Source organism: Micropterus salmoides, unplaced genomic scaffold (genome assembly GCF_014851395.1).
Source record: "Micropterus salmoides isolate LMB-PRFRI ecotype aquatic unplaced genomic scaffold, ASM1485139v1 Ms_hic_scaffold_3, whole genome shotgun sequence".
In the NCBI taxonomy this organism is placed as follows: Eukaryota; Metazoa; Chordata; class Actinopteri; order Centrarchiformes; family Centrarchidae; genus Micropterus; species Micropterus salmoides.
Genome location: NW_024042261.1, coordinates 3,727,367 through 3,742,772, shown reverse-complemented (window position 1 = coordinate 3,742,772; position 15,406 = coordinate 3,727,367). Strand labels below are relative to the sequence as shown.

Sequence of the window (15,406 nt, the reverse complement as noted above, 5' to 3'; positions counted from 1 at the left end):
TAATGCCAACAGACACTACAGTTATTAAGCTATGGTAAATTATTAAGCTATGGTAAGGGTTAAGTAACTTAAGGTTAGGGAAAGATCATGGGGACATTGTAGATTTAGGGAAGCTACACTCCAGCACAACAATTGTGCTCCTCTGCCTCTGGACTGCTGGCCGCCCCATCACTCTGAGAACCCTGTAGTCCCACATCTTCCTCATCAAGACCCTTTCAAGGCCCTACAGTGGTGGAATGAACTCCTCACTGAACTTAGGGAAGCAGTCACTGGACATTTTTTTTAGAAAAAAGCCATGTGAGTGTGAGGAGTGTTTGCTTGAGTGACAGCACTCTCGGCCTTTCACAGTCAGGCTGTCGTTTTCACTTGCTTGCTCCACCCTGTCCACCCAGGCCCTGTGCCTATTACCAAATTAAAATTTTCTGATGAAAATAAATGTTCAATATTATGATTTACAGCTGGTCAGTGTGTGTGTGTGTGTGTATGTTTAAAGGGCAGTATAATTATTTTTAAATTGGAACTGTGTTTGTGTTTCAGCAGCTTCGGGCTGATTTATAAGCTTGCCAAGGCTTGGCTAACACGGACCATAAATCCTCCCCTTCACTGTGCTCCTGTTCATGACCTTGGGTTAAAGACCGTGTATGTGTGAGAGTGTGTGTGTGTCTGTGTGTGAGTGTGTGTTAGATGCTAGAAGTCAAAATGTTCCCATAGGTCACCTTCAGTCCTTCAGTCAGACACTGGCAATATATTTGGCATGGGCCAGTCGGGGCAGGGGCCTAATTCACTGGCTATGCACAGAACAAGCCACAGCAACGTGTGTATATATATATATATATATATATATATATATATATTTATTCACGCACTTTAAAAACATTTATTAAGTTTTATATTTGATTAATAGAGAATATCTTCTTCTAAAAGCTTCTTTCTTTTCACATTTTATTTACAGCATTATATGTTGAAATGTATATTGTAAGAGGCTGTATATTAACTTATTGGGAGAAAACTATGTAAAATCAGACGCCGTTGCGAAGCTTCGAATGTGAGATTGAGTTGAATCAGCCTCTGCTCATCGAAGGATCGAATCTTGGACTATTCGGGGTCAGCCCTTATATATACAGTATACATATATATGTATATACAGTATATTTCCCCCTTTCTGGTTCAAAATTAGTGCCTAAACCTAAGTCACTGACTTTATGCATGTTGACCGGCTAGCCCTACAGCTGTGCACATCGGCTTCACGGCCAGTAGCGTTAGCCTCCTTTGTGTTGCTGCGACGTAGCATATGGTGGCGTTTCATACGGATGCTGAAGGGTACCTTTAGTGTAAAATAATTACGCTTTGTCACTCTGTCTGAAAGCGTCGGTAATAATGCACTGAGATGAGAATGCTTTGTGTATTCATCCCGAAACGTTTGGTACGTTTGGTTTGGTATACACCAGTTGCTGTCTATCAGCTGTAGCATGCTAGTCGGCGTAGCCCAGGTAGCGTTTGTGTCGCTGCATCAAAACATCAAACACAAATGAGACCAGAGCTGGAGGATCCTCCCATGACATTTACATCCACTGTTTGGGAACATTACAGTTACATTACATCTCAGTTAGTTACAGCGAAAATGGGCAACAATCAGTGTCAAACTGTATGCCGACATTGTTTAACTGAAGGTATGTATATGGATCCACTTCGACCACCCAAATGTGTCGATTAGTGGAATGAGAAAAAACAGACTGCAAGGCAAATCTGTCTCCCCACAGCATCTCACTGCAGAGTCGGACCATGTCAAAGTACTAACTAATGCCACAGTGTGTGTTTTTGGCTGCGAATATGAGCAAATACTTCATAGAGAATACAGAATTGAAGCATATGCTACAATATACCTTCCCATGTACATCATCGTATCAAGTTGGCGCTTCGTATAGCTGCCTTGGTGTCCGGTGTGCTTTGTTTTGTTTTGTTTTTGTTTGTAAACTCAGTTTTAGGCTGTGATTCCCAGAGCTTTTTCACCAGAGAAGAGCTCATGAACATCAGGGGATTTATTTCCCACTTTTCTCGCTACTCAGTGGAATTATTAGATATTTTGTTTAAGGGCACACTTGTGTGTTTTCGCCAGTCCACCATCTCCTCCTCCCCCTCCTCAGAGGGGGCCAGCTCAACCCCCTCCCATCTCAGAGAAGGATCAACAGGCTATTCAGGAAGCAGAACCCCCGCAAAGCGCTGGGCCTGACTCTGTCTCTCCATCCACCATAAAGTACTGCGCCGATCAATTGTCTCCGGTGTTCACGGACATCTTTAACACCCTACTGGAGACATGCCACGTGCCAGTCTGCTTCAAATCCCCAAAAAACCAAGGACCACAGGACTAAATGACTACATCCCCTTTGCCCTGTCCTCTGTGGTGCTAATACCATTATCCTGACCCTGCTGCAGGACATGCTCTCTCAGCTGAATGTGCCTGACTCCACTTGCAGGTGGATCACAGACTTTCTGATGAACAGGAAGCAGCACATGAAGATGAGAAAACATGTCTCTGACTCCAGGACGATCCAGCAGCTGCACCTCCAGTCAACAGTCCATCAAGCTTCTAAAGTTTACTGATGACACCACCCTCACTGGGCTCATCTCTGGTGGGGATGAGTTCACCGGTCTCAAAACTCCATAATACAAGCCTACGTTCCTTCTCGGCCACTACGCTCCTCCAACGAACGCTGCCTGCTCTGCCATCCATACACACAAAACAATCCCAGTCCCTGTTCTCTGTGACACCACAATGGTGGAAGGAGCTACCACATGCCATCAGAGCAGGGGCGTCCCTCTCTAACTTCAAGAAGCTCTTGAAAACTCATCTCTTCCAAGAACACTTTCTCTTGTAACACCTCTAACCCCTTACATCTTTCCTTAACTCTTACATTTCCCCTTCCTTCATTAACATCTCCCACCTAAACCAAATCATTAGAGAAAAAATATAGTATATTGGACTATTCTGCAACTCTGGATAACATGAGAAATATGTTTTTTTAACATACAGTATAATGCCAACAGACACTACAGTTATTAAGCTATGGTAAGTTATTAAGCTATGGTAAGGGTTAAGTAACTTAAGGTTAGGGAAAGATCATGGGGACATTGTAGATTTAGGGAAGCTACACTCCAGCACAACAATTGTGCTCCTCTGCCTCTGGACTGCTGGCCGCCCCATCACTCTGAGAACCCTGTAGTCCCACATCTTCCTCATCAAGACCCTTTTCAAGGCCCTACAGTGGTGGAATGAACTCCTCACTGAACTTAGGGAAGCAGTCACTGGACATTTTTTTTGAGTTCACCGGTCTCAAAACAGTGGAGATGGTCGTGGACTTCAAAAAGAGCCCAGCCCCACCTATAACCCTGTGTGACACCCCAGTCGACACTATGGACTCCTTCTGCATCTTGGGCATCATCATCTCCGAGGGCCTCAAGTGAGAGTTGAACATCAACCTCAGAGTCCTGGAGGACCTGTACGCCACTCAGGCATGCAGGAAAGATTGCAGCTCATGTACATATAAATATCTGCCTCATTGTTCTTTTTCTACACATAGTTCTATTATTCTTTTATAATTTGCATCTGTTTATTCCATATTTATATACTTTTTTATTTATTTATGTCAATTGCATGTTTGTCTGTGTGTAGCACCTTATCACCGAGGCAAATTCAAGACATGTAAAATATTACTTGGCAATAAAGCTCTGTCTTTCTTTTTTCTTTCTGATTTTAGTCAGTCCGTTGTACCTGCCCTGTATGAATGAGCACACGCTGCAGTTGTTCAGAAAGTTTTAACTGGTCAGAGTCCTGACACGATGGAACATTACTGACATTTGTGTTATTTACCTTTTTTTATTGTCAATATGCCAGTATTTGAGTGTCTTAACCTTTACAGTTAGAATTATGGGCCACTATTGAATTTTACTTTTTTTCAAAATAAATGGCAAAAATGTTTCGAACTTTTTTGCTGTCCCTGTTACACCTAAAACGTACCAACCATGACCACAAAACTGTACTGTGAATGTTGTACACCCTTATATATCTTCTTACTTACGATCTCAGGTAATTTCCAGTATAAAACATGAACTTACTGAGAGTTTCTCCCTAGCAATTAGGAATAACATGCTTCTCAATATCATTTTATGGCATTCTTTACGAAATGGTCAGCAGTGAGGTAAAAACTACATCAGTTGTAGGCATTTAACTAAAACCCACCATAACATATATTTTCGTTTAACAATAGATTTGTTAATTTTTTCATCATACAGCATGTGAGTATGTGAAACAGTCGCTTCATCATTAAATTGTTAAAGGGAAAAAAATCTTCCTACATGGGATCAAATTCACAACCTTATATTTGAGACTCTTGCGCTTCACCGACTGAGCTAACCGAACACCATAAAATTCAATTTATATATTATGTCTTATGTTCTCCCCCCCATCTAATGGACAAAAAAAATGCTTTATGACTTCTTCCTCCTCCTCTTCTTCTTCTTCTTTGAACATACATATTCAACATATTGATGAGCGTCTACACTACAATTCTACAAAAAGAAAAAGAAGAACGTAGTGATGAAAAGTGCTCTGTAGAGCAGTTTGTCCACTGTGGGCCACTGAAACAGCACAACATGGCAACGTCCATGTAAGGGGGACTTGTGGTTCATGTAGATAGAAATGGCACAATCTATGGTAATAAAAACATAACGGTTCATTATGTAAGATTTTATACACACCTGAAAACATAGTTATGGATATTAGAAGGTGTGGGGAGTCAGCCTGTCAGTGCTCAGACCATACGCTGCCCCCTGCATCAAATTGGTCTGCATGTCGGGGCGGCTGTGGCTCAGGAGGTAGTGCGGGTTGGCTGTTAATCGGAAGGTCGGCGGTTCAATCCCTGGCTCCCTTAGACACTATTCATACACTGAATGAAGATGGTGAATGCAGATGTAGTGTAAAAGCGCTTTGAGTGGTCTTGAGACTAGAAAGGCGCTATACAAGTCTACATGTCTGTTGTCCCAGAAGGAAGCCTATTCTAAAGATGATGTACTAGTAAGAAGATGTGTAATATTTTATTTTATTCAAATATGTGAGGGGTGTACTCACTTTTGTGAGATACTGTACACAATAAGTGGGACCTAAAGGTTAACCATCAAGGCCAACAGAGACTCTACTTCCTGAGACAACTCAAAAAACACATAGTCAGGCAGGGTTGACTGGTTCAATTTTACACAGTCATAATCAAAGCATTCTGTCACTATCGATTACTGTCTGGATGGTATGGATACACATCTAAGCACAAAGAAAATGGAAAGAAGTATCACCACAGAATCAAAGATCATATGCTCCCCACACTAGACTCCATCATACTCCATAAACACATGGCACCATCTCACGAGCAATCAAGATCATGACCAGTTCCTGAAGTGGACCAGTACTGACATTATTACTGACACTTCTACATTTTACTCTTTGACATACTGTGACAATTCTGACAGTCTGTCGATTGGTAATAGAGCAGGGCATCCTACTGTATAAGGGCCCTGCCTCCTCCTCACATCAAAGCTGGTGTCAATGTTTACAACTTCGATGAGAGGATAAAGCCAAAATATCCTTCTAGTCACAAAAATAGAGATAAAAACACTATGACAGTGAATTGCGGGAACAGCATTTAGGTAAACTTCTGTTCTTTCCTCTCCAAGTTTGATGTCAGATGTCAGCAGATAACAGTAACGTTAAGTTGATGTGCTAGCTGGCTGTTTGTCTCGCTAACCTAGCTCTCTCTCTACCTGAGTCTTCAGTTCCAGCTACTTCCAGCGCTGCATTGTATGACTTTGTGCTTGACAAAAGTGTTCTCCATGCCCCTCTCTAGCCAGCTCACAATCTTTATCAGCGTTTCCCATTTGGCACAAGGTACAGGTCACTAGGAGGCAGGACTAGCGGGGGCATCTTCCCCAAAGCCGTGTAGTTCATCCACAATGTCATCCACATGTCGGCTCAATTGTATTTGTATATGGAATTATGTGCTGTATATGTTTTTTTCTTTTTGCACTTATGTCCTTTATGTTTGCACTGCTGTTGTATATGGCCATTCAATCTGTACTGAGATTATAAGGTAACAAAAGAAACTTGAACTTCAAGTACAGCCTAAATATTTTTTTGTTGTATTTCTAAGTATTAAACTACAGTCGAGCTGCTCAGTGGCCGAAAGATCAGATTGTGGATGTGCCGGGAAGCTCCCAGGTGTGAATGTGGGCAACTTTGTGTGTGGCCAGAAGAAAAACTCCCCTGAAAAATAAAGGTTAAAAAAAACCTTTAAGGGCCCACTTTGTGCTTCCTCTATGCATAGAAAACTGTACCATACTCACATTCACGACAACTTGATAACAATAATATTATGTCATGAATATGTCTGCAATAAAACAAGCACTTTGATTCACACTATTATTCTATTATTCTCATTTGACAATAGTTTCCCAGAGTGGAACAAAAAATCAAGCTTTTTTGGTAAAAGGATCTAAAGACAATTAGAATACTTTGTGTACTGATTTTCTTTAGACCTGCCCCATTTCAAGCATAAGATGACTCTATCAACCTCTTAAATTCCACTTCTGCTCTTGGTGACTGGACCTCAGAGTAAGATATCCCTATATAGAAATAGAACTAGGACAATATAAGAATACTTCAAAGTGGAATGTCAGAAAAACTCACCATGCCTCTCCAAGCCAAGCTCCACAAAGACAGCAGGAAAAGGGTAGGGGACATAAAGCTCAGGCACATATGACACTGTAAGTGCACTAAATATAAGTAAAGGGTTCTGTGGGGTCATATAATCTGGTGGCAAGAGAGCTTCCAGATTTGTAGTCACACTATTAATAAGTTCAGGCCTATAACTTTTACAGAACCCCTTCATCTCTATCCTAGCAGCCTGTTGCTGCGACTGTTTTCCACAACCTTTCATCTCAAATTGTATATTCTTTAATCCCCAAAATAGGGCGATACTGATTAAAACCATGAAACACAACACATAATATTTTCAAAGAAAACTTACCTGTCTCTTCATCAATGGCAAATCGTCCAAGCCCACTCCCATCACGAATGGAGTACTGGATTTCTCCATCTCTGCCAGTGTCCTCATCATAAGCGGTGACTTGGAGTAGGGTAGTTCCAATCCGGGCATTCTCTGTAACTAATCCTGTCAAGGCAAAGTGGGAAAAGTATGGGGCGTAGAGGTTTTCATTCACATCTACAACCTCGACCTCCACAAAGGTGACAGAGAGAAGAGAAACGGGCCTTCCCTTGTCTTTGGCCTTCACAGTGAGATTGTAGAACTGCTGGGTCTCGTAGTCCAGCTCCTTTGCCAGACGAATAGCCCCGCTAGCCCTGTCTATCTCAAACCATCCATTGTAGTCATTGGCTAGAGAGTACCGGACCTGGCCTCCCAAACCCAAATCTGGGTCCTGGGTTTCTAACCAGGCCACAACAGTTCCTACTGGAAGATCCTCCAGAGCCCTAGCTTTGTACACACTGGGGATAAATAGTGGAGGGCAGTCATTAACATCCTCCAGTATGATTTTCAAAGTGGTCACAGAAAACCTCTGGCTCCCTTTCTCTGCCTTGTCCCGGGCCTCAATCTTCAGGTTAAAAGCAAAAACAAACTCCCTGTCTAGTTGTCCAGCAACATACACTATCCCATTGGTGGAGTTGATACCAAACTGGGTGGTGCTGGTCAAAATAGAGTACACAATCTCTCCACTGGGTCCAAGATCTTTGTCGGTGGCCTCAACCTGGATTACATCTGTACCTATGGCAGTGTTTTCAGGTATAACAGCTCTATAGCCTCCTTCTTGCAGAAACTGGGGTGAATTATCATTAGCATCCTCTATGTAGACAGTAAGCAAACGCCATGTAGTTTTTTGTGGCAGGCCAAGGTCATAAATAGTTAGGTTGAGGAGATAGCGATCCCTCTTTTCTCTGTCCATGGGCAGGAAGACACTGATAATGCCAGTCTCCATGTCAATGGTAAAACAACTGTCAGTGTTTCCATCTGAAATAGAGTGTAGAATCTGACCATTGAAACCTGTGTCACCATCGTAGGCATTCACCTTAAAAACACTTGAGCCTACCTTTAGGTCTTCCCGCACAGCAATATCTGTAGGAAAAGCTTTGTCAAACTGTGGCATTTGCCGATTGACAGAGAAAAGGTCAATAAAACCTGCCTCGATTTTAGGCTGGGTGCTAGCTTTGGACTTTTTGAGTAACTTTTCAGCTAACTTTTGGGCTACCCTTGTCTCTTTACAGTTGAAACTTTTGGGAACAGATTTCCCATGAACAACTGAGATGTTAACAAAGATAGCATCCGAAAAGTGCTCACCATCTGTGGCCGTTATTTTGAGACAAAAGACACTATTCTTTGGACTGGCTGTGGCAAGGGAACGTCGCAATGAGAGGACCCCTGAGTCAGGTTTCAGGTCAAAGAACCCCCATTCGTTCCCTGAAATTATCTTATATTTTACTAGCTCTAACTCATCTATATCAATCGCAGACATTGTAGTAATAACTTCATCCACTGGGAAATCCCTAGAGATCACCCCCTGGCATGCTACCTTCTCAAACAGTGGCTGGTTATCATTTACATTTTCCAGGTGGATTGTCACATTGACTTCACTTTCTCGCCTGTAAGGTGACCCCCAGTCAGATGCTCTGACAACAAACACAAAACTCTCTGATGAGGATTCAAAGTCCAACTCTTTAGTGGTGCTGATGATACCAGAAAACTGATTGATTTTGAAGGGTAATGGTTGAAGGCTGGAAATACTGTAAGTTATGTATCCATTTTCTCCTTTATCCTCATCCACAGCAGAAACTGTTAACACATTGGTCCCAACTGGTACACTTTCATTGACTAAAACCTCGTAAGAGGTCTGATCAAATGTTGGTGTGTTGTCATTGGCATCCTCAATAGTTACCCGCACTTTAACTTTGAGTTCACTATCTATTTCCAATACCTCAAGATTAAAGACATCCTGGGTCACCTGAGTGAACCAGCGAGTGGTGGAGATTACGCCTGTTAGGGTGTTCATTTGAAAGAAAACAGAATCTGCAGATGGTGTCAGGATATATTCTGCATCATCAGGCTCTGGCTTGATTTTAATAGCCTCTACAATCGTGCCTGGTGGTGAAATTTCATTCAGACTAAGCTCATACAACTCCCTCTCAAACTTAACTTCCACTGTCTGCTGTTTCTTGAGCAAGATGTGGACAACCTTAATGGCAGAGAATTTCTGTGGGGTTCCTTTGTCTTTAGCCTGCAAAGTGAGATTACAACCGTAAGGAAAAGTGTCCCAAGTTAGAGACTCAGAGGCCTTTATGGCAAACTCACCCTCCTCAGATTTTTCTACGGAAAACTGCTCTGAGGGGTCTCCACCCACAATGACTACTGAGTCTATTTCTCCATTTAAGCCTTCATCTAGGTCCTCAACAGTAACCGTGGCATACACAGGGTTTTTATCAAGCCACAAGGGGTTATGAGTGACTACGTTCATGACTGGGGCATATTCATTCACGCGCTCTACATGGACAAAAAGCTTGGCTGTGCTGCTGACTCCATTATTTCCATAGAGCTTCATGCCACGGTCCACCGCCAGGATTTCTAAGTCATACCGGTTCTGCTCATCAACATTGAGCTTTCCACTGAGAGAAACCACTCCACTAGTTGGGTGTACTGCAAACAGCTCCATTTTCTCCTTGAAAAAATAGTAAAACTCCCCATTAGAGCCAATATCTGCATCTGTGGCAGTAACTTGTGCTATACTAGTCCTGAGAGGGGTGCTCTCTGCTATGGTGACGGAGTAAGTGGTGGGTGAGAACAAGGGTCGTAGGTCATTCATATCCAAGACCTGGATGCTGACTTTAGTCCATGTCTCAAGGAGGGCCTCTCCCCTGACAGAGGCTTTAACTGTCAGTACATAATTATCCTGAATCTCTCGGTTCAAGATAGCTGCGTTGCCACCTTTAGTCCTGATGCGCAAGAAGCAGAAGTCACCCAGCACATACTCCTCTGCCTTGAAAAACCCTTCATCATCACCTGAGGTGATTCTGTAGCGGATCTCCCAGGAGCGTTGGGCCAGGTGGATTCCCATTTTAACTTTACTGTTGGCATAGGTGCGTGCTGCAGAGTTTTCATAAACTGTTGCATGGTAGACAGCCTGTGTGAAGCCAAAGTGAGGTCCATCTGGAGGGGCCCCCTGGGTGTTCTGGCCACAGCAGGGTGGTGGCTCGAAGAGCAGCAACTGCAGCAGAAGGGCCAGGCAGAGGAGAGGGACTTGCATGCCTGCCCACTGGCCCATATTCACATCCATCCCATCATCAGTCCATTCTGAAACAGAAGGAGACACACAGAAACACTTGCAGTTAATTGCAAGTTTCAGAAAAACCAGAGGTGGTTTGTGAAGGAACAAAATAATTGTACAGCTAAGAAGAGAAGTGTAACATCACCAAAACAAACAAGAAAATGATGGGCTGCCACACCATGACCCTATCATAACCCCTTTCCTGAAATACATGAAAACTCTAGCCTTACATCTCAAATGTAAAATCTCCAGAAGAAACCAGATATGGATAGTCAAATAGCAGCTGTGTTCAGATTTTGTTCTCTTTTTCAGAAAAAAAGTGTTTTGAAAGTAAACTGCCACAAATATGTGCTTATCTGGGTTTTGGGAAGAAAGCCTGATCTGGCTCTGCTGTGGCCATAGGAGTGCCACAATGGTCTGTATTTTGATGACTCTGCACTTTCCACTGCAAGGGATGGAGAGACGGGGTGGGAAAAGACAGACATTGTCCAAGCGCACTGATAATAACACACTGCTGAACTACATGGGTAAATCTACAAAGACTCTCCTGCTGGAAGTGTAGCAGTCAGCTTTTGAGAGCCATCTCTCCATTACAAAATTAGGCAGGGAGGCATAGTAATGATACTTGCATAAACCCTTTCAACCCAGGCTGTGACCACAGGCATTTTGTTCACTTTTCTATCCAAGGAAGGTTAAAATCAAGGGCAACTGGACTTGATTGAAGATACTCAAAGACGTTTCGTCCCTCATCCAAGAGACTTCAGTTCTGACTAAATGTTAGGGAAACTCGGCTATTTAACCTCTGTGGGTTGGTTTTCCAAGATGATCGATCCCACTTGTTCGTTAGTGCTCCTGGCACTTGTAACATCATGCTACATTAGCAACTAGCAGTCCCTGTTTGCACTGTAAGCAAGGACGGAGATTATAATACATTACAAGACTAAATCAAAATTTTTTCCAAACAGCTTTATAGACTATTATCTTTTCAGGACATGATAGTGATACCATCAGTGGCAAGAGTAAATCCTACTGATTCCTGCAATGTGTGTGTGTGTGTGTGTGTGTGTGTGTGTGTGTGTGTATTTAGGTTTTGTTAGAACTAGTGGTTTAACAAAACAATCACCAACAGCTACCATGTGCCACTAGCAAAATGTCTTGGAGAAAGGCACTGGACTTCTCAAGATTTCTTAGAAAGAAACCAAGACAGTCAGTCAATTTCCCCCCTTATAGTGCTTATTATTACATGTATGCTGGATAGCAAATATGTGGAAAACATTCAATAGACTACAGTTGCCTGTGGAACCACTGCTGTTACTAATGTAGAACTTGAATTTAGCTGTTATTTTCAGTTCTTATAATTCCACAATGCCAGAGAGGCAGTCAAATTGGGAAGTACCATAAACACATCTGGATGAAGTATTCCCTGCTGTGTGTGTGACACCACACACACATACACATCAGAGCTTATTCCTGTCCCCTACATGTAGTGTTTTGCCCTAAGGGCTTGCTGGAGTGCAGTGAGCAGCTGGTTGACATTGAGCATATGTACCTGATATACTGCTCTGCTCTCCCCTTAAGATAATACTATTGAGATCAGTGACAACATTGTTCTAACGGACTATCTACCATAGAGAGAAGCCATCGGCAGGCTGGAGATGCCATGTCACACCCTACTACATATTTCTGCTTGGGCTTGTGTTTTCACCAAAAGTATACTTCTCTTTTTTAACGTCTGTGTGTGTGTGTGTGTGTGCGTGTGTGTGTATGTAGATAGAGGTGAGAAACAGAGTAGGGCAGCACAAGGGAATGAATAAACTTTTGATTTTGGTATTTCTTGTATTTTGCGTATTATAGTATGTCATGTATTATAAATTATATTTACTGTATTTTGCTTTATTGTTGACCATTTCAAAAGCACAGCATATTGTTGTAGATTTCTGTATGCATCTTTTCTGTTTGCCACACAAATTAAGTAGCAGAGACTTGAAACATTATTACAACAGCCATCACACTGAACATCATCTGTTTTGGTTAGGGTTTGTATCAAGTATCTGGGATGTTCATTTTTTTTACAAGCAAAAGTCTGCACAGAACACAATTTGACAGCAATAAAATCTGTAATGATCTACAATGGTGGGTTAACTACATGTATCAAAAGCATGTATAAGTCTTATGTATAAGACAAGTTAAAAATGAAAGGAAACCAATGGCTGCCTGAGAAGTATAAAAAACATTCAGTCAACAGGAATGTAACATAACATAACTGTGGTTTGTAGTTCACTGTAGAAAAGCTCCCTCCACAACAGTCACAGAGATCACGGTTGTGTTTGGAAATTGTAGTTCCTTGAAACAGGGAAAACAATCTGCCAATATGAAATTATTTAATTGGTTCCCTTGAAGTTGTATTCACTCTGTTATTCCTGCATAATACCTTACTCTTTATAGTTCTAAGATGATAATAAGAAAACAATCAAGCTAAAACATGCTAATTTAATACAAACAACTGTTGTCATTCAAAGTGCAACCAGAGAGATGCCACAGTTGAATCAGTAAGTCTGGGGGAAAAACCAAAGAGCTCTGACACTGTTTAGGGTTCAAATATAACCTTTATTTAATCAGGTCATTGAATTTAAGATCTCTTTTGCAAGAGAGAACTGAGTACGGCAGAGAGAGGAAGAAAAACAAAGGGCCTTACATGCCAAAAGTTCTGGAAAAAACAAGTATGTGGTGCGAGAGCTGGAATTATTTTGTCAAACTGACATATATTGAATCATTGGAAACTTTTAAGATGTTTACAAAAATCGAAATTAAAGTTCTATTGGTTTGAGCAACGTTTGGCTGTACCACACAAGTGTGTAATGATCGACACGTAGAGTTACAGCGGCAAATCATTGTTCTTAAAAGTTAATATTCCTTTGAAGAAACTGCAGACACAGGACATTGAACTCATTTGTTTCTCTGCTCTTAAGTGCATAATTGCCATGTTGTTTCTATACAAGCAAACACAAGCGTGTCTGCTAAATGTTCGCCACACACACCACAATGGACTGATGCAGAAAAACACTATCATTCTCCACACAGAAGCCACACTTACAGCTCTAAACACCGTCTCATTAGCTCTTCATTACAAGCTAACTGGCCTTGAATTGTGTGGCAAACCAACGCATTCTCATCTCAGTGCATCATTACCGACTCTTTCAGACCGCGTGACAAAGTGTAATTATTTGACGCTAAAGGTACCCTTCAGTGTCCAACAGGGCTGGACTGGGACAAAAAATCAGCCCTGGCATTTTTGGCCCAGGTGGCCAACTAATCTCGGTCGGACACCCCTTGTATGGATGAAATAGTAGGGGGGTCTGGGGGTCCTCCCCCCAGAAGATTTGGAGCATTAAACACTTAATTTCCTGCATTCTCGAGACATTTTCTGCACCAGGGAAGCACAACTTGGGACTGCATTACATCCTGCAACACCTTGACTCTCCAGGGACATATGCTAGGATCCTGTTTGTGGACTTCAGCTCGGTGTTCGACACCATCATCCTGGACATCCTCAGCACCAAACTCACCCTGCTCACTGTGCCAGCCTCCACCTGTCAGTGGATCACAGACTTCCTGACTGACAGGAGTCAGCAGGTGAGTCTGGGGAACATCACATCCAACACCCGGACTATTTTCGCTGGTGTCCCCCAGGGGTGTGTGCTCTCCCCTCTGCTCTTCTCCCTCTACAACAACGACTGCACCTCAGGAGACCCATTTGTAAAACTCCTGAGGTTCGCTGATGATATGGTCATCGGCCTCATCGGCCTACAGATGGGAGGTTGATCAGCTGGCTCTCTGGTGCGGCCAGAACAACCTGGAGCTTAACACGCTCAAAACTCTGGAGATGATCGTGGACCTCAGAAGGAACCCCCCACTCTGTCCCCCATCACCATAGTCCACAGCCCTGTGTCTGCTGTGGAATCCTTCAGGTTTCTGGGATGCACTATATCCCAGGACCTGAAGTGGGAGCCCAACACTGACACCATCATCAAGAAGGTCCAGCAGAGGATGTACTTCCTGCTCCTGCTCAGGAAGCTCACTCTGCCTAAGGAGCTGCTGATCCACTTCTACACAGCCATCAGCCAGTCTGTTCTCTGCACCTCCATCACTGTCTGGTTTGGATCTGCCACCAAAAAGGACAGGAGCAGACTACAACGGACAGTCAGGACTGCAGAAAAGATCATCGGTGTCAACCTGCCCTTCATTCAGGACTTTTTTATACATTTACAGAGACAGGAAATGGGCATGAAACATTACTACAGATCCATCTCATCCCGGACACAACCTGTTCCAACTTCTCCCCTCTGATAGGTGCTACAGAGCACTATACGCCAAAACCAACAGACTCAGGAACAGTTTCCTCCCATAAGCCATCACTCTGATGAACAGCTGACTTCTGACTCACAGTGTCAGGAAAAATTCCGGTGCAATAACCTTTCTATTTCAGAGCTGTTGTTACTGTTCATATTGTATATTGTATATACTGAATATCAAATCCACCTACCTCAAGTACATAGTACCTGCACATAATACTTATTTATTCCAGCATCCTTTGCACTATGCTCCATCGCACTGTGTATATTTGTCCATGTATGCATATATGTGTATGTGCACCTGTATATCTCACCTACCTCTGACATGTACATGTAATAATAATAATAATAATGGTAATAATAATTTACTCCTGCATTCTTTACACTCTGCTCATTGCACTATTCTGTACATAGACTGTTTATTTTGGGGTATTTTCCTTGCTCTTGTTCTTCTTCTTCTCTTTCTTCTTGTCCCCATCTGGCAAAGATGAGGGATGGTCTCGACAGGAGCTCACCTATTCCTTCTCTGGTTAAATTTAGCTGGTTAAGAGCAGAAAACTAAAATGACTCCACTAACAAGCTTAAAACATGGCTCAACAACATGAACAGTTTTACAAATATGTGGCTCCTCAGTCAAGGTTTGTTTTTAGCTTCACACCATTAATATTAGCCAAAGTCTATGG

The 15,406-nt window shown here is 42.5% G+C and overlaps 1 protein-coding gene across 5 annotated transcripts in view; it reads right to left on the bottom strand.

The window, feature by feature from the left end:
* fat3a (FAT atypical cadherin 3a) overlaps window positions 1–15,406 on the bottom strand; it is a 322,007-nt gene that overhangs the window by 215,816 nt on the left and 90,785 nt on the right. For 3 of the 5 annotated variants that reach the window (XM_038693324.1, XM_038693327.1, XM_038693325.1), the window contains exon 1: window positions 7,071–10,380. In XM_038693324.1, the coding sequence (XP_038549252.1) occupies window positions 7,071–10,380 (3,310 nt within the window). Of the gene's footprint in view, window positions 1–7,070; window positions 10,398–15,406 lie in introns of those variants that run through there. The other 2 variants (XM_038693326.1, XM_038693323.1) reach the window with 1 other exon arrangement.